This window comes from Lycorma delicatula, chromosome 1, assembly GCF_047948215.1.
Source record: "Lycorma delicatula isolate Av1 chromosome 1, ASM4794821v1, whole genome shotgun sequence".
Classification (NCBI taxonomy): Eukaryota; Metazoa; Arthropoda; class Insecta; order Hemiptera; family Fulgoridae; genus Lycorma; species Lycorma delicatula.
Window position 1 is genome coordinate 343,637,908 of NC_134455.1, and position 25,769 is coordinate 343,663,676.

The window sequence follows — 25,769 nt, forward strand, 5'->3', positions numbered from 1 at the left end:
AGATTAATTTTTTTTAGATTCATATTATTCCTCTGTACTGTTAAATATTATATTTAAATTCCACTAAATAAACAACCTGGTACAGAATATTGAGATAAGACAAATCTTATCATAATTTTTCATAAATGTACTTTTTCGGGATATCGCATCCTCAGTCATGACTGAAATAATTCCGTTACTGCATAATAAAAATTTTAAAATAAAAATACTAAAATAATGAAAATTGTATATTAATTTACATGAGTACTGTTATCTATTGTAGTCTTTATAAGACCGTCTCCCTCAAACATTGTACGATGATTATCAAATTGAAATTTTGTTTATATTTATAAATGTATAATATTTTTCTAATATATTTAATTTTATATCATCTTTATAAATTTCTAATATTTCTAAATTTGTATTAAAATCAGAAATGAATGCTTATTATTTATTACATTATCTGTCATATTAGATAAACCTGATTTATTTTATTTTTTTTAAATTTTTATAATGTTCAATAAATCTAATTTTAAAGGATTTTTCTATAAAAATACTACAGTATAACCCTGTATAATTGGACTAGATGGGACCGGACATTGTCCGGATGAACGAAAGTCAGGATATTCTGGAAATGTATAATATACGTGCACTACAGCTTAATGAAATCACTACAGTATTAATGTAAGATGTTAAAAACTTAAAATCAACTTAGTACATATTAACAAATAACTTATATAGTAATTAAAATACAAATTCAAAGTGATAAGTTACATTCGTTTATTTACTTTTAAAAAAATCCTTCATAGTTTTTTGCTGCTTGATCTTGTAAACGCTTTAGGGTAAGCAGTTGATGGACAGACTTTCAATTTTAATTTTCAAAAAAAGGACATCAGCTTTCCAAGCATATAGCTTTTCTATGAGATTAATTGTATTTCTTCCTTGAGAAATTCGTCATCTGAACTGTCTCCTGTGTTTTCGATGTCGGGATGTGGATTTGTAGAACACGATATCATCATCACTATAGACACTGGTGATCTACATCATTTTCGTAGTCCATCCATTTAGCTACATCTTCAACTTCGACACGATGAATAAGTTGTTTTAAGGAACTGTTGTTTATTTCAGCAGTCGTCTCTGTTAGATTCAGATTTCATTTCTTGCCAGATTTTGTTCTAACACTTTTTGAAAGTAGAAGCACTAATTTTGTTCTATGCTGAAGCACACTCAAAAATTACTGCTTGAATATTAATTTAAGTTAATCTGAAACATTTACTCCAGCTTCCTCACTATTTTTTTCAAAAAGTTTTATAAGAAATTTTTTCTGTAATGTTGTTTGAAGGCTTCTCTATTACACCTTGGTCTAAAGGTTGGTTAAGTGCTGTCGTTTGTACAGGTAAAAATCTTACAAAGATGTCACCTTCTCTCCACATCTGCATCTGGATGACAAGAAGCACTATCAATAAATAACACAGCTTTTTGTAAAAGCTCTTCTTCTTTTAGAAATCTTCTCACTTCAGGGACAAAGAATGAAGAAAACCATTCTTTAAATATTTCACAAGACCTCCATGTTGATTTTTGTGAACAGTATACACATGGAAGTGCATTCAAATTACTAATATTCTTCAGTACTCGAGGTTTAGCCAATATTTCTGTCACAAGAAGTGGGAGCTTCAACTTACCTGATGCATTACTGCATAAAAGAATCATACCCTTTGCTTACAAACTTTATGCCCTTCAGCAGCAGAGTCCAATTCCGAAGCGAGTTTTTTTAGGTAGCATTTTAAAAAATAATCCTGTCTCATCAGTATTGAAAATCTGAGATGATGATAAATTTTGAAAATGTCATTTTATAATTTTCACTAGCAGCATGATCCCCTGATAAACTCTTCCCTGATACACTGATCTGTATTCCGTGAGGAGCCTTCCACCTATCTAACCAACCTGAACTTGCTATGAATGATAATCACCACCTAATTTGTCATTTAGAATTACAACCTTAGATTGTAAAGTGGCACCTGATATAGGAACCCCATGCTCCCTTTCTTGGGTAAACCACATAAATTAAAGCTTCGTCTAGCTGACTATTTTTTTGCTGTTCTGATAGTCACCCTGTTGCCTAACTACATTTAGACACCATTTTGAAACAGATATCTTCAATCTCTTTTCTATATTTTTTCCATTCCAAAACAGTTTGGTTTCCTACACCTTTTTTTTATAGATTCCCTTTATCTATATGAAGTAGTGCATTAAGTTTTTCTTCTGTGGAAATGACTACCCTCTTTGTTGGTTTTTAGTTGCCATTCCACTAAATTATACCACGCACAACACAAAATTTCAATCACAATCACTATTGCAGCAAGTTACAACGTTAAATGAATACTGGACCTGTACTGCTTTTCTGAATGTAAGTTTACTAAAATAAAGCATAACAGAGTGTATAGGCCTATACATCCAGTCATTAACATAATGTTACCCTCATTATAACTACTGTACAAAAATATTGCACGACAACTCTATTCTCAGAAAAAGTAAATGTTTACAGTAAGCAGTACATGAGTTACCTAAATCTGAATACGTACATAATACTTTTAATAAGTACTAAAGTATGTAAAAACTGTGATACAAAAAGTAACTGCCAATAAAATGGAAACATTTTACACAGTACTACTGTATTTCTTTATTTAATATATTTAAAAAAAAATAATTTACCATGTACTACTGTATTACAGTACATATTTTATTTAAAAAAATTAAAAATGCCTTTCCTGATATCGGTCCAGATAATCTGGAAGTCCAGTTGAATGGGGTTGTAATGAGTCACATTTAATTTAATAACTTCCACACAATTGTTTATTTTATTACTATTTTTTTTTTGTGGTTATTAGGTATTAATATAGTAGTATCATATCCATTTTCAATCGCTATATGTTTTAGTTTTATGATGTTTACTTTATTATTTAACATTTCTTTGTTGTTATGTGTGTATTTTATTGCTCTACATATCATATTTGCATAAGTGTTAATTTTATGAGACTAAGGGTGATTTAATTTATGAATAATTATATTAGATGTAGGTTTCTATATATTGATGTTTCAATTTGATTATCCTTGTTTATTTTCATACTGACATCTAACTAATTTAACATTCTGTTATTATCTGTTTTAAATGTGAATTTTAAATTTTCATTATACGAATTTAATCTGTTTAATATTATTAGATGCTCAATGTTTATTACCAGGTAATACATTTATTTATTTATTTATTTACAATTTAAAACTTACATGATCATCCGTCAGACCTACATCTGCCGACAGATATACTAAAGAATTATTATTACATTATTAAGTGGTTAATGCAATAACCAATTTTATATAACAACTAAAGATATTATTAGTTTTTCTAATAGTTATAATAGTAGTACAATTATAAAATTTAATTTAACAAAATTAAACTATATATTTAAAAACTAATGAACAAATTATTTCTTTAATATTTGTTATGTATTAGATTTAGTAACTAAAACTATATTCAAGAAACAAAACTATACTTAATTACAACAACTAATTACACAATTAATATCTTATTAATTATTTTCTTTATGTAATTGTTGCAATAAGATATTAATTGTGTAATTAGTTGTTGTAATTAAGTACATATTGTAATTAAGTACATAATGAGAATATCAACATATCGTGTCCATATTAAAACTTTATGTGTATGAGAGATGGCATGTACTAATTTATTCTCAAAATCCTGTAAATATATTTGACATAATAGCTGATAGTGGAAATCCCATATGTAAGGTATTTTTTGTATATAATATTGGTTATTAAATTCAAAGAAGTTTTGTTAATATCTATTTCCTGTAACAGTAACAATACCTTTAATAAAATCTCAATATTCTGAACTAGGTGGTTTATTTAAAAGAATTTAAATATATATTTATAGTATTTTATAATACTACAATAAAACTACAGGAAATTTTAATTTTAGTATAAATTTGTAATTCAATATGCATATACGAGTCATATTCATAAAGTAAGGGCCATTCGGTCATTAAAAAAAATTAACTCATGAGAAAAGATTTTTACTTACAGTTTTAGTTTACAACATATCTACTTATACTTATGTTTACAACTTACCTACTTTTCCACATAATTGCCAATCAGTCCAAAGCACTTTTTGTAACACTGTACCAGTTTCTTCAACCCCACTTCACAGAAATTCGCCACCTGGGAAGTATACCAGTTGACAACAGCAGTCTTGAATTCCTTGCTATTTTCAAACTGTTGTCCACCAAGCCACTTTTTCAAATGCAGGAAGAGGACGTAATCACTTGATGCAAGATCGGGACTATATGGACAGTGGTCAAAATGTTCCGACGAAAACCTTGAATCTTCTTCTTGGTTAAGGCAGGGGTGTGAGGAGGAGCACTGTCGTGAAGGAGGATTACATCACATGAAAGCTTCCTGCATCATCTATTTTGGATCGCAAGTCTTAGTTTGGTAAGCCTTTTACAGCACATGTCAGCTGTAATTGCTGATCTCTGTTCCATGAAATCAACCAAATTGACACCCTTTCCATCCCAAAAAACAGTAGCCTACATTTTTCGACTCAAGTACGAAAACTGTTTAAACTTTTTTGGTTTTGGAGAACTTGAATGGCGCCACTGCATTGACTGTTGTTTTGATTCTGGGTTGGTGTAGGAAATCCACATCTTGTCGCCTGTAATAATGTAGGAAAACAAATCATCTCCATCTTGTTGATAGTGGTCCAAAAACACTGTACACTGCACATTCTTTGCTCTTTGTGTTGGTCTGTGAGCATTTTCAGTACCCACCTTGCACACAATTTGTGATATCTGAGCTTTTTTGTGACAATCATGTAGATACAGGTATGTCCAACACACGGAAATTCATTAGCCAGAACACTGATCGTCAATCACCGATCACATCACAGTTTTTGATTCACTTGTACAACGATTTCATCGATCTGAATACTGGGCCTGCCACGCCGCTCTTTGTCATGGACATTTTGTACAGCCATTTTTAAAGTCTCAATACCATTGTCTAACCTTTCCTTTACTCATTAATGTATGTCCATACACTAGGTACAACTGCTGATGAATTCAGTAGCTGAAGATACTTTTGCACTTCACAGCTGGCAGGAAAAATGATTGTCACGGACATTGTGATTTGCAGCCCCTGGTTGGAAACAACTGCAGAATCAAAACAACTGCAGTGGCTTCATAAATAGCCAATAGATGGTCCTGCATGCGTGAAACTGTGTTCAGATCCACTAATATTTAAATACAAGCTGACAGCCCTTACTTTATGAATATGCCTTGTATAATGGTGGTGAGATGTGGTGTGTTTGTGTGTGTGCGCGCGCGCGCAAGAGGAAATAATTTGATAAAGCAACTTCTGTACAAGATATTAATGCTATTAAATTGTAAAATAAATCAGTTGCAAAATAATTCTATGTAAACAACCAACAAGTCAAAATTTAATGAGTAACATTTTTCTGAACTAGAATGACGTTAAAAAATTAATAACAAAATGCTTGGTGATGATTATCACCAAAAAGTATTTCATCACCAGGAAAGTTAAACATTTACTGTTGGTTTCAAAATATGAAGGCAGTTAAAAAAAAAGTGTTAAATGAAATTTTTTTTTGTGACCAGCAATGCAATTTAACAACTCTTCTTGCACACATTTCACAATATCAATAAACAATGGAGCATAAAGCAAAAGTGATCACTTATCAAAAATGAGTGCATTTCATGTAAGCATATAACAAAGTACAAGCCTTGTAATTTTTTGTACAGCCATTTGTTGTGTACAATTGTGAAGCAACTATAATCTTCTTTAACATTTTACCCAGAACAATTGAATGAGATTAATACTCTAGACTCACAGATATTTAAACCCCCTAATCATTTATTAATGAATTTATGCAGCCCATTAATGAAGTTATGAAACATGAAATTCCACTACCAGGAAAACAAAAATATTTTTAATGGTATAATTTGCTGTAATTGCTAAAATTTTCCATCAAGTGAATTTTTACATATAAAAACATAAAGAAAGAATAAATTTTAAAGGTAAAAATTTAATTTCTTCTATCAAATGTTTAGAAAGATATAAAATTGAAAGTCAACTTTCTTAACAATTATAATTTGTAAAGGCTTTAAAAGATTTTATATTGGTATTTATGATAATGGATTTGAAAGAGTGAATAATGCTGTTCAGTAATATGTGATTTGCAAATTAAATACTTTTCCATTGACTATGTAGGATTTATTACATTATTATTATTATTCTTTAAAATTAAATTTATATTCTATTTAAACAAGTCAATTTATAATTCTATTTATTTTATATGTGCACTCATTTACACAAGTTGAAGTACTATTTAATAAAATTAAATTGGTTAATCAAATTAACTAAAATTTGTTGATAATTATGGTTTATTACACTTGAAGAAAATCATAAACTTCTTCTGGTTAATTCCATTAACTGACCAACTCTGACTTGGTTAAAGGATTGTTTAAATCTTTTGTGAAGTTTTAAGTTTCTTTATACGAATCAACCAGAATAACTAAAAACAAGGCTATGAAAATAAGATAATAAAATTATTCAATTTTATCTTACCTCTCGTAAAGCTTCAGCATATGAACTCATATCAGTAAGAATGACCAATACGTGTTTCTCACACTGATAAGCAAGAAACTCGGCAGCAGTCAACGCCAAACGAGGGGTAATAATTCTTTCAATAGTTGGATCATTGGCCAGATTCAAAAACAGACATACATTCTCCATTGAACCATTTTCCTGTGAAAAAAATATATCACAATAAAAAATAAATGCTTACTTTTCAAAAATCTTTATTTAAGAAAAGTAAAAAAAAATTAATTCTGATTAACAAATTTCTGATTTTCACTTCTATATAAAATTAAAAAAAGTGTAAAAAAAGAAGAAAATATACATCTCAAAACAAAATCAACTACATATTTTCATCCTATTTCCATGAATGAACAGAATGAATTTAAAATTATTACTTAACCATAAATTATTTCTGATTAGGTGATCCTGGTTTTAACAAGCAGCCTGTAATGTAACAAGTCAACTTTACAAACAAAACTTTACTTTAATCTATTCAACAGATTTAACTTGAATAAATTTTTAAATAGCAAAATCCCCATTACAAACAAATTTTGTGGAAAAAAATACCCGGAATACACATCATTTGGCCAAAATAATCAATACATATCTAGTGTTCTCTAAGCTAATGTATATTTATTACATTACTGGTGTTATTACACTTAGGAAGTCTGAAGGATTCTATAACCTGCTCTGTACCCAGGGAGATTGAGTGAGAGGACAAAACAACATTGATATAAGAAGTACACAGTTTCCATTTACAAACACACCCTACACCAAACAATGATTATTTTTAAGTAACATAATGTTGCTGATGATTTATCAGCAACGTAATTCTTTTCCGTGCGATATCATGGTTATTTTTTTCAACTTCATTTAAATATTTTGAATCAGTTATGATATTTTTCACTCAAATCCCTCTATTTCTATATTGAATAAAAAATAAATCTTCTTGCAATAGAAATTTAAATTTATTAACTACTAATGGTGATAGGCATTGACCTCACTCCCAAATGCGGACCACAACAGAGACAGTTAGGATATGTTTTAATTAGAAGCTTATTAAATTTGTGAATTTGTTCCTTGATTTTTAAGTAAATCAAGAGGACTTCAAGCAAACTGGATTGTAGGAAAAAATTATTATTGTAGTGATCAACCATTGTTTTGTTGGTAAGAGAATAGTATTTTTAGTGTTTAAATGAGTCAATCAAGTAATGATCTGAGTGCATGGTCTAACTGAAGTTAGATATGGGCAGAGTTTTTGTGTGAAACCTTCAGTGTTAAAGAGGAAGGTGCAGGGATTGTGCTTCCACGAATTGGTTAATTTGATAGTTGAGGGTTGTAGGTTATGGTGGGCAGTTGTGGTTGAAGAAAGCCATACAAAGGTGATATTATGTTGTGTAAAAAATACACTGATGGAAATGTCTGCTAAGATATTTGCATTGCCAAATATTGACCTGACAGAGACCAAACTGATGACTGTGATGTGTTATTGGATTTAGAGGATCTAAAAAGATGATCTCCAATAAAACTCGTCAGTGCTAGGAACAGAGGGGTTGGTGTGGCAACTGGGATCATCACAAGGCTTTTCCTATGGGGGTCATAACATATGTGAATAACTATCATTGGCTAAGTTATACATTTTAAAAATCAACACTGCTTCTGGATCCGGAAAACATACATAATGTTTTTAATATTTTTTACTGTACATATATAATAAACTAAATTCAAACATAAAATTACACATTATTAAAAATAGACTGAACAACAAATTTTGACAGGAGTTATGGGGAACGACATATTATCATGACACAGTCAGAAAAGTGACTGTTAATGGAACAGATTCAAAAGTAACAGACATGAACTTGACATATACAAGACAACAACTTTTTTCTTGACTAATCGGATTTCCTGTAAATTTTTATGTAAAAGAAAACTTTAAGTTTCAGCTATTTTGTTTAACTCACAAATAAATTTTATTCAGAAATAAAAATCCATACATTTAAATACTGGAATACTGTCAAAAAAATCAAGGATCAAGCATCTTCAAATGGAAATGTTAGACAACCATATAAAATTAGCATATACACATGTATGAGTAATAAATATTTTTTACCTCAAAATCTTGTTTGAAGAATCTGGCAGTTTCCATGTTAACACCCATAGCAGCGAATACAATGGCAAAGTTGTCTTCATGATCATCAAGGACAGACTTACCAGGTACTTTAACTAAACCGGCTTGTCGACAAATCTGGGCTGCAATCTACAACAAATGAAGACATATTATGGATTACCATTTAGGAAACAAAACAAAGGCAGTTTTGTAATACTTATAAATTATTACTAGACATAAATTATTCTTTATTACGTTTACCTACCTAATTTAATCTCTTTTTTTAGGATCATTAAGTTAAATGAGATTTTTTGCTGACCTAATATGTGTTCAATACAACAATATATTTTTCAAACCTGTTCATATGATCCGTTTTGGGCCACAAAACTATTAGGGTCTGTCTCATTTATATCTTTTTATCTTTAATAAAATTAAAATATTATTACTTTCAAGAGAACTAATCTCATTTGTTTATTTTTGAAGTAGCCATAATGCTAATTTTAATTAGTAAAATAACTGAATAACAATAGTTCCAACACACAGACAGTTGCTGCAATGTCTTAACTATGGCATTTGCAGTATATTACCTATCATTTTAACAGATACACAATCCAAAGTCAGATGTAAATTACACATGTTTATTGTGTATCAATGATGTTAATTTTGGTCATTAAAATCTAGCATCATTAATTTGTAATGACTTTTGCAAATCTTTGAGAAATTCATTTGTAGACTAACCATCCACGTTATAATAAAATGGGAGGGAACTTCATTCTGCCTTGTTACTTCCAACAGTATTTTCTCTATAACTAGCCCACTTTGTGATGCTGTTTGGTGAAAAAGCCCAAAAGAATGTAGTAGAATTGTAAAATATATCACAACATTCCTGCTCATTTTCATATCCAATTCAATTCTCTCTAATTAAGCAAGTGATTCTTCAAGTTTGCCAAGAATCTAACTCTCCATTCATGAATCCTACGATCTCTGATTATTTCTCAAACTGAAAATGCAACTTAAAAAGTCATGATTTAAGATCCAAGAAAAACTATCCAATACTTGAGATCTCTTATTATGAAACAATTTTCCTGTTATTTATTTCAAAAATGTCATATACACATATGAAGAAAACATTTCACTGAATATTTTGATTTAACTTACATAAAATCTTGAGGAATGTGAGGTTAAATATAATAAACTGAGTTTATAAAAAATATGTGGGTGGATCTCTATTTAAATAGCATTTCTATGTACAGAATTACAGTATAATTACTTTTAGAAGAAAAAAATAAAGTCTGTAAATAAGAAATCAACTCATTTTATATAACTGAATAATAAGCAAATTTGAATACAAAGATATGTAAAAATAAACAATTATTAATTTATATTTTCTTATTTGAGTTAGTTTATTTATAGTTAAGATGTTATATATACGTATTAACTATAAATTTCTGTTTAAAAAAGATTGTTTTCGTTAATGTGAAATATCTACAACTTCAAATAATCTTTTTTAAACAGAAATTCATAGTAATAAATATATATTTCTATGTCTACCAATAAGCATTGCAAGGGGGGAAAATTACTCATTCAAGGAATACAAAGAAATCTACACATCACTTAACTAAATGGAATATATTAAAAAAATTATATATATTAATATCAACAAAAATATTTATTTAAATACTAATCTATTTAAAACATGTTTATAAAAAACTGTATATCTAAAAAATAACACTGGTCAACATGATTTTTGTCTCACAAGTACCAATAGATATAGTTAATGCAGTTTTTTATCCTGTTTTCAAATACATATTCAGAATTTCTCCATCACCCACAGTTTTTTTGTTATTTTAATTTTTTAAATATTTTAAAATCCATTTAAAAATCTTTTCATCCATTTGTCCACTGTCAGGTAAATGCTCCTAGAACACTGCAAATATGATGGAACCAAATGAGCTAACTCAAATGGTAGTTTTGCTCCTGTTGTGCAGGTTCTGACACGTATAGATACAAACAAACATGATCTAGTGTAGCACATATTCATCAGAATGGTGCCAGTTATGAGACACAGTGAACCAGTAAACATGTCATTGTGAGTGCTTTGTGTGTCAGAATTATTGTGTATTATATATTTATAAATTTATTTCTTTTAAGTAGTCGTTAGTAACAAAATGCCTAGAGTTCTTTAAATCATTCAAACAATTTTTGTTATGTATGGGAAGTGATGCTCAAGTCTCAAAGGCGAAATCTTACTCCATTAATAAAAGTGTTATGAACTTTATTTTGGGTGTGTAAATTCAGGGACCAAACAAGGGCCTGGGCCCCACACATCTGTTGTTTATTGTGCTCTAGGCTTCTCATTGCATAGAAAAATGGCACACGCCACATGCCATTTGCTATCCCTATGATTTGGAAGGAACTCAAAGATCATTCTTCTGACTGTTATTTCTGCTTAACAAACATTAAAGTGATGACGTCAAAATAAAAACATACAGAGGTGTACCGCTGTAACTAAACTAACTTACAATCTGCAATGAGACCAGTTCCATACTGCAAAGAACTGCCTATACCAAAGCCTCCAGAATATGTGAGATTAGATGAAGAGAGCTCAGAGTCTGATGGAAGTAAGAAATAAAAAGAAACAGATTCTGGTGATAAAACTTTTGAACAAAGCAGTTCATCTGAGCCTCATTTACAGACTCAAGAAAATCTTAATCTCATACAAAATTTAAAGTTATCCAAAAAAACAGTCTGAAATGCTTGCTTCCCAGCTACAAGGATGGAATCTTTTTCAAAAGAATGCAAAGATATGTACTTATCGTAATCGTCATTCTGAATTTAAAGACTATTTTTCTTTATAACCCAACAAAATGGCGCTTGTTCACCGATTCCTCTGAAGTTAGTTTAAAAGCTGTGCTTCTGCATAATGGTAGTAAATTCCCATCAGTACCTGTGCCTCACTCTGCTAATATGAAAGAAACATATGAAAACTTTAAATTTATATTGGAAAAGCTTCAATATGTAGTGTATGAAAGGAATATTTGTGCACTTAATCTTGGTCTGCAGCTTGGTTATACGAAGTACTGTTGGTTTTTGTGTGAATGGGATAGTAGGGACAGAAAAAACAATTTCATTACAAAAGAATGGCCTAAACGCAAATCACTCATTCCTGAACAGAAATAAGTGAAACATGGACTCATTGTGTAATCCTAAAAATGTGCATCTACCTCAGTTATATATCAAACTAGGATAAATGAAGAATTTCACCAAGGCCATGGACAATAACTGGTTTCCTGTACTTAAAAAAGTTTCCTAAAATTATTGATGCAAAAATTAAAGGAATATTTGTGGGTCCATTAAACGATCACTAATGCATGATGAAAAGTTTGAAGAGCTATTGAATCCACTTGAGAAAGCAGCTTGGCAAGCATTCAAAAATGTTACTCAGAGTTTTTTGGGAAATCGAAAGGTGGAAAATTAACATGATATTGCCAACGATCTCATAACATCTTATAAAAATTTGGGTTGTAATATGTCCTTAAAAGTACACTTTCTGCACTCGCACATAGATTTCTTCCCAGAAAATCTTGGTGCAGTGAGAAATGAGCACAGGGAACACTTCCATCAGAAGATTTCAGCTACGGAAACGAGGTATCAAGGCAAATGGAATCGTAATATGCTGGCCGATTATTGTTGGACCATCAAGAGGGATCCTCTACAAACAAAATATAGCAGAAAATCATCATTTCTCACTTTCTAGGCAAGCCAAATGTTTGAATATTGTGTAATTAGGAATGCAGAACATATTAAAATGTTTGAAACTATAAATGTCTGTCTCTCAGAAACCTTGCATGATGGGGGGGGGGGGAACCGATATCATATTTGAATTCAGAAGAAAAAATACTATCAGAATCACATATTTTTCTTCCAGAGACAAAAAAAATCCTTTTTTGTTACCCAATGTAATTAAGAACACCCTTGGAAAAAATAAGTACAAAAGTTATGACATGATGCAGATACACCAATGAAGCTGTTTAATCAATAAGTTTAAAAAACAAAATTCTCCGATTTATATTATTTAGCCCAGTGGGAAACATTACAGTTGTGGTATCAAAAACCATTGTAGCTGTGTATCACAATCAATGACTACAGTAGTTAAAAAAAATTTCCAAGACTTGATTCAATCATTTATTTTATTATTAATATTTCTATTTACTGTCAGTACTTCTTTTACATGATACTACATTCTAATTTCTCTTTTAAAACACCCATACAATAGTTTTGTTTAAAAAAAAATCCCTTCACATATCTTTGAAAAATAGTAAAAAAAATTTCAGCTTTTGTGATTATGTTACTTTCTTTGGCATGCTTGTCCTTTGATTTGTTTTTTTTTTGTAGTGTTTCATATATAGTTTTGTGAATAACTTAGTGGTTTTTTTTTAATAATATTTGACAATATTAAATGTGAAAATGAGAAAATAACCACAAAAATCAGGCTAAATTTTTTCTCAAGTTAATGTACTGTTTTTTTTTTTTTTAACAAAATGTTATTATTTTGTTATATAGACCCAAATAAAATTTTTAATCCTAATGGACTAAATGTAAAAATATAATATAAACAGTGACTTTTTTTTTATTCTGTTTTTAAAGAAAGAATATTCTGCATGATTAATAAACATGCAAAATTTAGGTGATATCACTGCTATTAATAGGATTAATCAAAATAATAATTTTGATCTGTTCAAAATCTACACCACAAAACTAGTCACAAGCACTACTTACTTCATTGTGCGGTAAACCAGCAGCCGAGAAAATTGGAATCTTTTGCCCACGAGCAATAGAATTCATTACATCAATGGCAGATATACCAGTCTGAATCATTTCCTCAGGATAAATACGAGACCATGGGTTAATTGGTTGTCCTATTAGAAACATACAACATATTCACATTAATTAAAAAATTATTTTTAATTACAACTATTATTGGTCACCTACACAACATGAGACATAAAAATGTTTATTTCAATTATAAAATATATAATAGTTGATACAAAAATTTATAAGCAATTTTTTTAATAACAATATAAATTAATTGGTTGAATTATCTGGAAGTTATCAATAATATATTAATAGATCTCATCTAATGTCACATCAAAATGTTTTCAGCTATGAGCAAGCAGCCTTTACCACTAACTGGAGTTTTTAAAGTACAGTTCAATCCCAGCATAAGTTATTGCATATATGTTTTTATATATATAATTTCTGTGAAATTGTAATGATCAAAAAAGCACAATACAAAACAGAACAGAATGGAAGAACAGCAGGAGATTTATATATCTCCCTACTAATTGCAGAACCTGGACAAAGTCCCTTGCTGCTGACTTTTTTTTTATCGAGTGGGTAATTATTGGTAGTTATATTTATTTTGTTTTATTTATGCACAGAATTAATTATTGCATTCCAATCCTTTAGACTGGTTGAGAATTCACCGGGACTGACCTTGGAAGACAAGCCATGTGTGTGCATTGTTACCCAGTGAGAAAAGCACAATAACATGTATTTTAATTAGAAGGGTAGTAATACATTTCAATAGAAATTGCAGAAAAACAATTAAGATAAACTTATTTTCTGAGATGAAGCCTGCCTACACATACCTAATAAAAATTGCATTCTGAAAACTATAAAATTTACTTTAAAAACTTATTTGGTTGTGTAAAAAAAAAAAATACTATTTTGTATATGTCCAATCCTGAAGAAATACATCAAGCAATCACATGCGTGCACACATGTCTCAGATTGACATTAAAATTAAAATACATGATTTATATCCTATACTAGACAATATTGCAAGGAGGAACATTTAAAAAATGTTAACTATAAAAATATGTCATGTTATACTTTAACTTCTTTAAATATAGGCGGTGAGATTAAAATAAGTTTATATAAGCTGATATTTGAATTAAGATGGAACAGCACAATGGAATGAGTTGGTCAGTTTGACTTTGGTGCTTGTGTATGAGCCCACAGAGATACTTAATATGCTTGATCTGTTGGGAGTAGCACTTTTTTTCATGTTTTTTCACAGATTTGTTACTTTTAATAACTTATCAACATTATTTATGTTGATAACAGGTAGGTAACATTACTTAATTATTTACAATTTTCTTGTGATACTTAAATGGACCAAAATATTACTTTTCCAAGGTAAGAGATTTTGATGATAACAATGATGAAATAAGAGTTAACAACTTGGCTCACTTCTGAGGCAAATCTCATTTTTTATAGGACTGCACTTAATATTTTTCAGATTTATTACTTGCACATAACTGCATTTGTAGTAGTCTGTTCCACTTCCTTTTTCCTCAACACCACAATATGATAAAAGGAACTGTTCTGTTTTAAATATAATTAGAACAGAATATAATTAGAATATAATATAATTATAATATAATTAGAATATAATTCAAAAACTGTAACTTTCTTATTATGCCAGCACAATAAACAAAGATATGTTCCACTTAAATCAGTAAATACTGGATTAAAATTGTAATGCAACTGGTATTCTAAATGTAAATTAAGTAATCATCATTCATATCCTCATCTTTTGCCTTACAATAGAAACTGACAACTTCAAAAATAATATTGTCACAATTATTTTATGATATAATTACAGATTAAATCATAAATGTAAATAAACATTATTATTAAACTCATACTCATTAATCTATTCTATAAAATATATGTCTGTATACATGTTTCTATGAAACTATAGTATTATTTTAATTTACACAACCGTCCAGGAAGTCCTATTTTTACTTTACTGTTTTTTTTTTATTACTACTGTTTATAGTACTTGTCAACGCATACACATTGTATTAGTCAGTTAAACAAATGAACAGATAGCAAGATTTAAGTTGGAATTTTGGTAGGACTTCTATTAATCTATACCCTACAGACCAATGGATAATAAGAGGCATATTACAATTCAACATTAAAATCCATTTTCTGTAGATAAAAAATATTAGAAAGGGACAACTACATCACCAAGATATATATATATATATATTGGCATATAAAAAATAAAATTCAACTAATCTGATGATTAAAATTTTTAATGAATGATTACAGGATAAAACCACTTATTGGGAACATTTATAAACAACAATTTTTAAGTTAAAGAGTATTGATAATTCAATTTGACTTCCAAAATTAATTCACTGCTTTTTAACTAGTAAACTCTTGATTAGCCGCGAGCAGTTTAACTGTGATGTCTTCGGAAAAAAATAGAAGTTTTAAAAACCTGTAAAGAAGTTAGAAATTTTAAGTTTTTTCATCATTCTGTGATAGGTTTTACTCCTTCATTCACTTGCTACTTGAATTGTGCTTGTTTCAAATATTATAATTCTGTACTGTAGTTCATTGTAGATATGATTGATAGATAGATAGATAGATAGGTAGGTAGGTAGACAATAGTTCATTGTGCGATATTATTATTCTAAGCAAACTATGAAGTTCAATTAAAAGAAAGTGTTTTCAGTCACCAAAACAACAATCAAACGCATCTTATTTAAATATATATATATATCTGAAAGAGTAAAATTCACACAATTTATAACTATTTTTTTTTGTTATGTATTTTTTTTCTTATTAGCTACTGAAGTTTAATTAGTGTTAATGCATTACGTATTACATACATTAATGTATGTACAATCTATTTACATACAGTAATAGTGATAATGAAAATTTGTTACATGGTAATATGAATTTTAAATAAACTTCTGGATATTACTTTTACCAGACACATAATAGTGTAGTGTAGTTTAGCATGGTGTGTAATGTACTGTACTGCATTTTATTTTATTATTTACTGTTATTCTTCAATACAATAGTGTATGTAAATACTGTATTGCAGTTCAGTATAATATGTAAATATTACTGTTTTAATTTTAGCACATCTTGCTTTATTAGATTCTATTTTTTTCTAAGATTTTGGATTATCCATAAATTTCCTCCTGATTATCATGGATAATCAGGAGTTGACTGTAGTAAGGTATGCATGCATGTTGTATGGATGGAGAACAACTCATGAGAGGGAACTCAGAATTGAAGAGATATCTTCCATATAATACAAATAATAAAGACAAAATGCAAAAAAAGAAGTAAGAAATAAAACTAACATATAAACTAATAAATGATAACCAATAGTATGGTACAGTATATAAACTTAAAATAATAACTATTTAAAAAATAAATGGAATGATAAATAAACATAATTTAGAAGGAATATACAGAATTCAAGTGATGACTGACCATATAAATTGGTAAAATTAATTGATCATTCTAACAAAGTTATTCTGAACTAATAAAAGATTTTACAAAAAGGAAGTTCAAAATTATTTCATATGCCAAAACATGAAAATACTTTAGCAAACACAAAAGTATTATATTTACAAACGAAATTTAAATGAAATTATGAACCACTTAATAATTCATAAACAAGGCAATTTATAACAAGAAAATATTAATTGAAATTTCAAACTGTTATTTTAACTAAAATTATTTTAAAATTTGATCCTAAGACTTCAAATCACATAACTGACATATCTAAAGATATTATGTTCTGATGCACAAGTGATAAAGTGAAAGTTTTCCCTTTCTTACACTGATTATTATTGCCATATAAATAATTTAATTACAAATATTTCTTTAAGTTATTGAGAATAAAGAGTATGTTAGGTGGCTCATTTTGTAATATTGATATGGATAATCAATAGAATAAAATGGATAGTTTATTTGAATTTTGGAAAAATATTACTTACACACACTTTTTTATATAAAATTTATAAGAAACTGAAATCCTCAATCCAGTAACTAGCTTCGTCATTTAATAAGAAATGTCTCAACATTATAATCAATTTTAGTTTTTGGAAAAAAAACCAATATCCAGAAAGTACTGCAAAATATATTACCATCAATATCAAGATAGTCCTCAGCAAGAATAGGTGGGCCCTTATCAATAGGTTTACCACTTCCATTGAAAACACGCCCTAACATATCTTCTGATACAGGTGTACGGAGAATATCTCCAGTGAATTCACAAAGTGTGTTTTTGGCATCTATACCGGATGTTCCTTCAAATACCTGTGAAATAGCAAATACCAACTAATATGTATAACTTTTAAACACACATATATTTAAACCTTTGCCTTAAATAAAAACATTTAGATTCATTACATAATCTACTTCACACGGAAACTTCTTATAAATCCCACAAATAAAATTGTTTACATTAAAGTATTGCTTAATGGATTTCCACAAACCTATTTGTAAAATGTTTCATTTGATGCTTATTAACAGTAACAGTTAAATCACTTAAAAAATTATTGTTTTTTAAGATACTCTTAAAAATCTTTTATGAAAATATACCTAAGCAATCGTAGTACTTCAATGAGAGAAGTTGTAGACATTTAAATCAAGCACTTGAACAACTTAACTGATCCATTCTTTAGAGAAAAACTAAAAAGTTTTACTGGAACACCTAACCTCAAGCACAATAGGAAATAAGCAACTCTAAAGGGAAAATATAGTGAAGCAATGCACTCAAAAAAACTGCCATAAAACAAGACTTTTTAATTACAAATGTAATATATTATAAAACAGTCCTTAGATGCAACTACAATTACCAACAACAAAATGATACATTTCAAATCAATTTTCTGTAGAACTTAAGTTATTAAATCAGTTTCCTATAACAGTAACCCAGTACGCTAGTAACATCCTTAAGGAAGGATTACACTACTGTAGTTCAAAAACACTGAACTCATTGCTTACAATTTTTTTTATACAGAAATACAAACTTAAATTATTAACTTTCAAACATTTTTTGTTCATACAAAGATCATGCTTTTTTCTTGAAAAATTTATATTTTTATTTTTCAATTTGATTTATTGTACTGGACTAGTATAATTATTCATACTGATTATACAATATGATTAACTGTCATCATATTTACAAACACTATTTATATTTTACACAAGTTTACAGGAGTAAAATATTATGTAACTTAAACACCAGATTATTTTTTAAACAACATAAACTATTATGTTTTCAGGTACACCTCAAGTCTAAGGGTTCACAAATTACTTTAAGCTGTAATCTAATTATCAATGGAATATTTTTTGAGACAAGGCAGAAGAACATATCGGGAAGATAACTTGGAAAACATAAGAAAACTTACATACATAATGGTGACAGATTCCATGAACAATGTTTGCAGTCACTCCTGACTAGACACAGACTCAAATACAATTGCTTTTCTTTTCTACTGATGAAAATGAGCAATGAATTTTGTGGCATATGAAAAAATACCAGGCCTCATCAGATCTGAACTCAGAGCCTTCTAGGTAAAAGGTAAAGTCAATACTGCTCTACCACATGGAATGCTACTCTATAACTAAACATCTTTTTCGTCAAAGTTAAGTAAATAATTCAACTGGTGCACACCTACAGTTTGGATACTGAAAGAAAACTTGAGCTCAAGCAGTAACCATTTGAAGAAAGTTTTTTTCTTTAATAATTTACTACTCAGTAATTCATTTAAATTAATATAAAACAATACTTTTTTATTTTGTGTGTAAAAATGCATTTTTACATTCTCCTTGGTGAATGTGACTTCCTACTTCCATAAGTTTGATAAAACAGTTTTAAAGGTCCAGTGATAATTAAACTGTATCATTTTACCAGGTGGTAAGTCTGCATCTGGAATATCCGAAGGAGTAGTGTATTACAAATGTCTGACCTAAAGCTACCTTTCATTATATAGTTTGGAAAAAAGAATACATCAAGCGAAAAAAAGGATTTTAATCTCATTATGTGCTGCTGGAACTTATAAATACAGTAAATTGGCATATCTCTCTGCAGGCAGAGTAGCAGAACTAATTTATAAGTTTTACAATAAATATTAAAAAATAAAATCATTATTAGATTAGTATAAAATTAATCAAGAAGTAAAATCTGTTTATGGCAACAAGGAGACAATTAAAAACAGGTTGAATGAACCTGTAGTGTGACTATGAGAGCCAAATCCCAATCTTAGGGCATCTGTCACTTGTTGCCTGTTGCGCACACAGTTGGCCGATTAAGGTTGCTTACAATGGACATGGTTCCATTGCACTTTTTGCATTAGGATCAGACACTACTACAAATGTACTGATGTGATCTAGTAGTTGCTCGTAGTCTGTTCCAGTGGACAGATGACCTAATAATTGATCAATGAACAGTGATTCTACTCGATGTGGGAATATGATATGTTGTTATAGCATAGTAGATTTAATACTGTGTTAATGTATATAACAAACAATTAAAATGAATTTCTTCATTTTTTTTACTAACATTTTTTCTTTGAAACTGCAATAAAAATTTATAAATGGCTTAATTTTGAATTATTTTTCAAAGATTATTTTTATAAGAAAAGGAAAAAGGTAGATATATAAACACATTATATTTTATTTAGTTTAAATATTTTTTCTATCAGTCTTTTATTTACAAAGTTGAAAATGTTTCAATCATTTTTTTTTTATTAACCCTAAAATACATGATTTATTTATCTATATAAATAATTCTATTAATTACTATTACACCCCTATATTAAAAAAAAATTTCATTATTTTTTTGCTGTAAATGTTTTGGAGGAAGATTTTATGGTTTGACTCAAATATGCATCAACAAGCAGATAGCCACATCTCTGTTTCTAATACATGACACATTAAGCTGTTATATAAGAAATCAACATTACAATAACAAACAACAAATATTTAAAAAATAAATAAATATGTATATATATAAATACACTACTATTTTTACAGATGGCAAGTAGCAAAATGCCCACAAAAATAAATTCAAGTAATGATAAAGCATGATAATGATGATGTGATGAACTTCATGCATTAATGACAATAAAAATGTTAAACAATTTCTGTCCTTATTAAAACAAAGACTTAGGTTACACTTCCCACATTTAACATAGAGTTTGGTTTTGGTTTGCTTGACATTTCTCCCGCCACCACCCCATTTGGTCGCCCTAAAGCATAAGACCGAATGTCTGTGCCACAAATGACTACTGAGTCTTGAAACAGTTTAGCAACCAGTGTCCTAACGAGCTCCTAGAGCTAACCTAAAAGTGTGTGCAGAATAAGCGTGGTATCATGCACCACTCGCTTGCATGTCGCACTGCCTACTAGTCATATATCACTAAAATGGGTAGGCGCACCTCGTCAACTAATAAAAAACATATATGACTGTCAATAATTAAATTTATCTTGTCAAAGACAGCAATTCACTGCCACATCTAGGCTGCTGAATGCCAGTAAGTACCTGTCCACCATTAAAGTACTTGGAGCCTTAATCTGTCTGGTAGCCAGCCATATTTCTCGTTTAGCTTCCTACAGCAGCGCAGTAGGAGTCTTTTCCCTTAGGTAAACTAATGATGTCGATTGAACAAAGCAACCGCATTAAGGAACTCCCACACTGTCCAACAATGCAGCTCTTGCCACATTGACTTGCCGCTTGTGAGTGGACAATTTTCCCTTTGACCTCTACGTTCCAGGGTGACCTGATTTCCTGACAGCCTGAAATCCTTTCGAGCAATCCTCCTAAGTTGCGCATCACGGAGACAGCATCTGCTGCTACTTGCCTAATATGGTTGCTAAACAGCAACTTCTCATCAGACAAAACACCAAGGTACTTATGAACTCGAACTCGGCTGATTACACAGCCTTTATACTTAATATGGGGGTTACAACTGTATGATAATTTGAGAAGCATAAACTTCATCTTGGGCACAGAAATCTTTAATTTTGAATGTCCAATCAGCCCTCTGCGGTTGAAAAAGCCGCCTGCGCTCAATCTTCTAGCTGAGGTTGTGAGTTACCACGAACTAACAGGAGACAGTCATCACCGCAAGCCTGAGCCACGACCCCTGACGGGAACGTCAGTCCCAAATATCCATCAAATATCAGGCTCCACAGCAAGGGACCAAGAACGAGGCCCTGCAGGCTTCCCCTGATGACAGACTTTTCCACAACTAGGTGTGTATCATAAAACAGTCGTGCGATCAGACAAGTAGTCATGTACTACGGCCTGCAGGACTACGGAAACATTGCGGCGTTCCAACTCATAGAGGACATAACTCCAACACAAGGAAGGAAATGCTGCCTCTATATCAATAAAAATTGCAGAAACATATTTACAGTCGGCGCTTTGCACCTCGGCAAGAGCATTTAACATGCAATCTATGGTGCCAACCCCTTTCATAAAGCCATACTGGCCTTGATTTAGGAGAGTTCATATCGATTCTTTCCCACAGCCTTTCAAGCAACTTGCCGATTACCGGCAACAGGCTGATGGTTACTCAGCCTGTGGCTGAGCAGCCTTATGGCAACATAACTGCTGACCTCACTCAGATCCTTTCCTGATTTTAAGAGCATCCTCACCAAAGCCACCTTGCAACAAGTCAGAAAGCAATCTCAGCTTAGGCACAACGAGAACAGTCTACCAAGCGGCTCTCTTATAACAGGCAGCAGATAATAGAATATGTCCGGATCAAGCTGGTCAATCCCCAGTGCCTTTCTCAGTGCCATTCAACAAACCACTCGGTCTACATCTACGGGTTCCACACTCAGTACGCCAGGGAATGGTGTCTCACCTGTCCTCATGCTGACTTCTGCTTCACCCTCTGAAGCATCTGGAAACATAGTTTCCAGCAACACCTGGTAAGTCGCCACAGATGTTAAAGTGTGGTTACGACCACCAAACCAGCATCAGACGCTGGACAGCACGTGCAATGGCTTTGGCCAGTAACATGATTTCGCAAGCTGCCAGGGGTTGCGCTGCAACTCCCTTGAAGATCCCCGTTAGGGGGCAACGCTGGTATCTTCTCCTAGCAGATCTAACTCTTGCGCGCAGCACCTAAGGTCAGAGGACCACCACTTTTTCCCAGGTTTCTGCCAGGGTTTAATAGATCGCTCACCAGAGCAGCGATCATGAGGCTCCAGGCACTCTTCAATCAGTGGACTGGCCACTAACTAAGAGTCCGTCCATTGGCCGAGGTCACCATAGGACCCTATCGCAGCCAGTGTTGATGGTTCGGCTGAATTGCTCGGCCATCAATTCCACCTCCTCCCTGTGCTTCATGTGCCACTCCAACCCCTGTATGGCAGCCGCACACTCACGTTGCAGCCTGTCCAGATCCAGGCCCCTTAGGTTATAGCGTCCCGAATCTGGAGCTCTTGGACCATCACCATAAGCGATCTCATAGGTTATAAGCCTATGATTTCTCACACCGGCCTTGGGCCAGACGGTCCAACTACTTGTACACGTAAGCAGATCGCCCGTCACCAAGGTGACGTTGATGTAATTTTTCTCCAGTTCGGAAGAGAAAGTCGGCGGTTGTTCTGCCTCATTAAGTAAGTAGAGGTTCCAGGCTTCAAAGAACTGTGAAAGACCAGCGCCCCTGGGGTCAATGAGTGGTGAACCCCAGGTGGAAGACTTGGAATTAGCAGCCAGGTGGAAGAGTAGCCAGAAAAATTTGGATACTTAGTGAACAGTGGAGTATCACACCAATTTGGCCAGTGCTCAGCCTTATCTTGCCTAACACCCTCAGCAAGTGCAATGGACTGCTGCTGGTCCCTTAGTTCGTTTCACTTTAATTTTTATACCAAGAGTAGAAATACTTGGGATGATCATGTTTAGAACAATTTCGTTTTACTATTTTGCATAGTCTTGCTGCAACTTCCACTCTAAATTTTGATTGTATAATCTTGCTGTCTGGTTAGTCTTTTAAAAATAATCCATGCATTTGCAAAAGTCAAGTTCACAATATGATAGAAAATACAGAAAAACAATTTCTTCAACTTCATACCAATTCTATTGCAAGCCAGACTGTTGTCTAATAAATCTACTCCTCCCATAAATTTAACATATTGCTCAATCAATTGTGGGTGAGGAATTTCTACATAAGTTTTTTTATTTTTGTCATAATGTTACACTTACCAACTGGCTGCTTCCCTACAAAGGTTGATGCTATGGATACCACTTTAATATGAACTCAAATAACTGATAAATCTACACTGTCTACTTCTGTTACATTTTTAAGAGATGTACCTCCAGGTAATTTTTTATTTCTTTTTCTGAACGAAACTTCAATACTGGAAATCTTTCTTTCAAACAGTACCAATGAATCAACCATTTTTCTATACAAACTAGAAGTGTAGTATACCAGTAATCAAAATACACTTAGTAGTGTTGTTGGAATGCTTCAGGCTAATCTTACTATAGAATTGGCACAGATACCTAAATTGGGCTCATCAAGTAGCATATGGCTATTTTCATGACCAGAATAAATTTTAAAATTACATGCAAACCCAGAGGTACTGCTCAGTACAAATATTTTAAAACTCCAGTTATGGGGTTTCATAGCGTAGTACTGCTTCGTGTAGTGCTTAACTTTCGTTGCACATATTCATTCATAAATGGCAAGATTAGGTTCCACAGGTACACTGCTAAAACCGTTATTTAAAAATTCAATAACAGGTGGTCTTAATAAGTCAATCATAATACATAAAACAGAAAATTATAATCATAAAATAGAAAAATCTGACATGACTATCGTAGACCTATTGGTACACAATTTTTGTGTTGTCATTAAAGTGAAAAAACCTTTGCACTTCTTCTTGTTTACATCCATTATTTCTATTAACTGGTTACCTATATTAGTATTCCAGTATTATCTATTATTTTCCAGTCTAACAAATGATATCTAATTAATATACTGAAGAATTTATTCAGCTTGTGACAGAAAGTATAAATAGTTAATTCAGTTTATATGTCTCTTCTGCAATCAAATTTAGTAGTTGATAATCAAAAAACTATAAAAAGAATTGATACGGTGTGTCTTAAAACTGGATAAGTCTGTACTACCATAAAAATCAATCTAAGTCAGTGACCAAAACGCTTTGTTTTTCCCAGATAGGTTTAGCCTAGATATTAGTGGACTTGTTATTAAGTGGCCTTTCATCAATGTACGTTATTTATACTATTTATATTGCAAACGTGTTGGTTTACATTATTTACAAATAAGTTCTGCTCTTAATTATCAGCGGTAATTCTACTCAAACCTAACCTCATTATTTGCATTTTCTTAGAAAACTTCTGGTAAATTCACATTACTAAAACTAGGTGTTACCTCACTCTGACTATTAATAGTGTCTAAATACTCTCTAAGTTTACTTACTGCAACAGAAGTTAATTTACAAACCACATCGTCAACAGACCCACATCACTGTCTACCAGTATTTCAAAATTTGTATTAATTAACTCATCCAAAATACCATCATCACTTAAATGTTTACTCTTTCAAAAAAAAACTAATAAAATATGACTTCATTTTTTTCATAAAATAAACTCTTTTTAGTTCAAATAAAATGGTAAATTCAATCACTGACATCAGAGAATTACATACATCAAAACAACCATGAGACAAAATCTAATCTTGCTTATACAAAACAAAAACAACAGTGTTACCATTACTAGATAATGATGTAGATATGCAATGTACCATTTTTCTGTTACACAATACTATAATTTTATAAGTAGTATGCTGAAAGTTGCTTACATGATTTGTAAAATATATTTTAACAACCAGAATTTTTTCTACAGTTGTTTTTATAAAAATGCATAAAATATGACTATCCAAAGTAAAATGTTTTACCCAGATTATGGCTGAATCAAGAAGAAAATGTAATCTCTTTGGTTTTTGATTGTGGTGACATCTATTGGCTACAAAAAGAAATAACAGTACAATATTATGGTGCAAATTTGTTTTATCATCAGGAAAAGTAAAAAAATGACCACCTGAAAGAAATATACAATGCACATATGCATCAAAATACATTTAAGGGTTAAGCTTTTATAGCATAAAATTTAATGCCTTGTGTAGTTTGAGGCTACAAAGTTATT

General features: G+C 30.9%; 1 protein-coding gene across 1 annotated transcript in view; it reads right to left on the reverse strand.

Moving 5' to 3' along the window:
* Vha55 (V-type proton ATPase subunit Vha55) overlaps positions 1–25,769 on the reverse strand; it is a 52,388-nt gene that overhangs the window by 13,717 nt on the left and 12,902 nt on the right. The window contains exons 3-6 of the mRNA XM_075382329.1: positions 17,725–17,896; positions 13,538–13,677; positions 8,762–8,908; positions 6,637–6,816 (exon numbers count right to left, since the gene is read on the reverse strand). Of these exons, the coding sequence (XP_075238444.1) occupies positions 6,637–6,816; positions 8,762–8,908; positions 13,538–13,677; positions 17,725–17,896 (639 nt within the window). The remainder of the gene's footprint in view (positions 1–6,636; positions 6,817–8,761; positions 8,909–13,537; positions 13,678–17,724; positions 17,897–25,769) is intronic.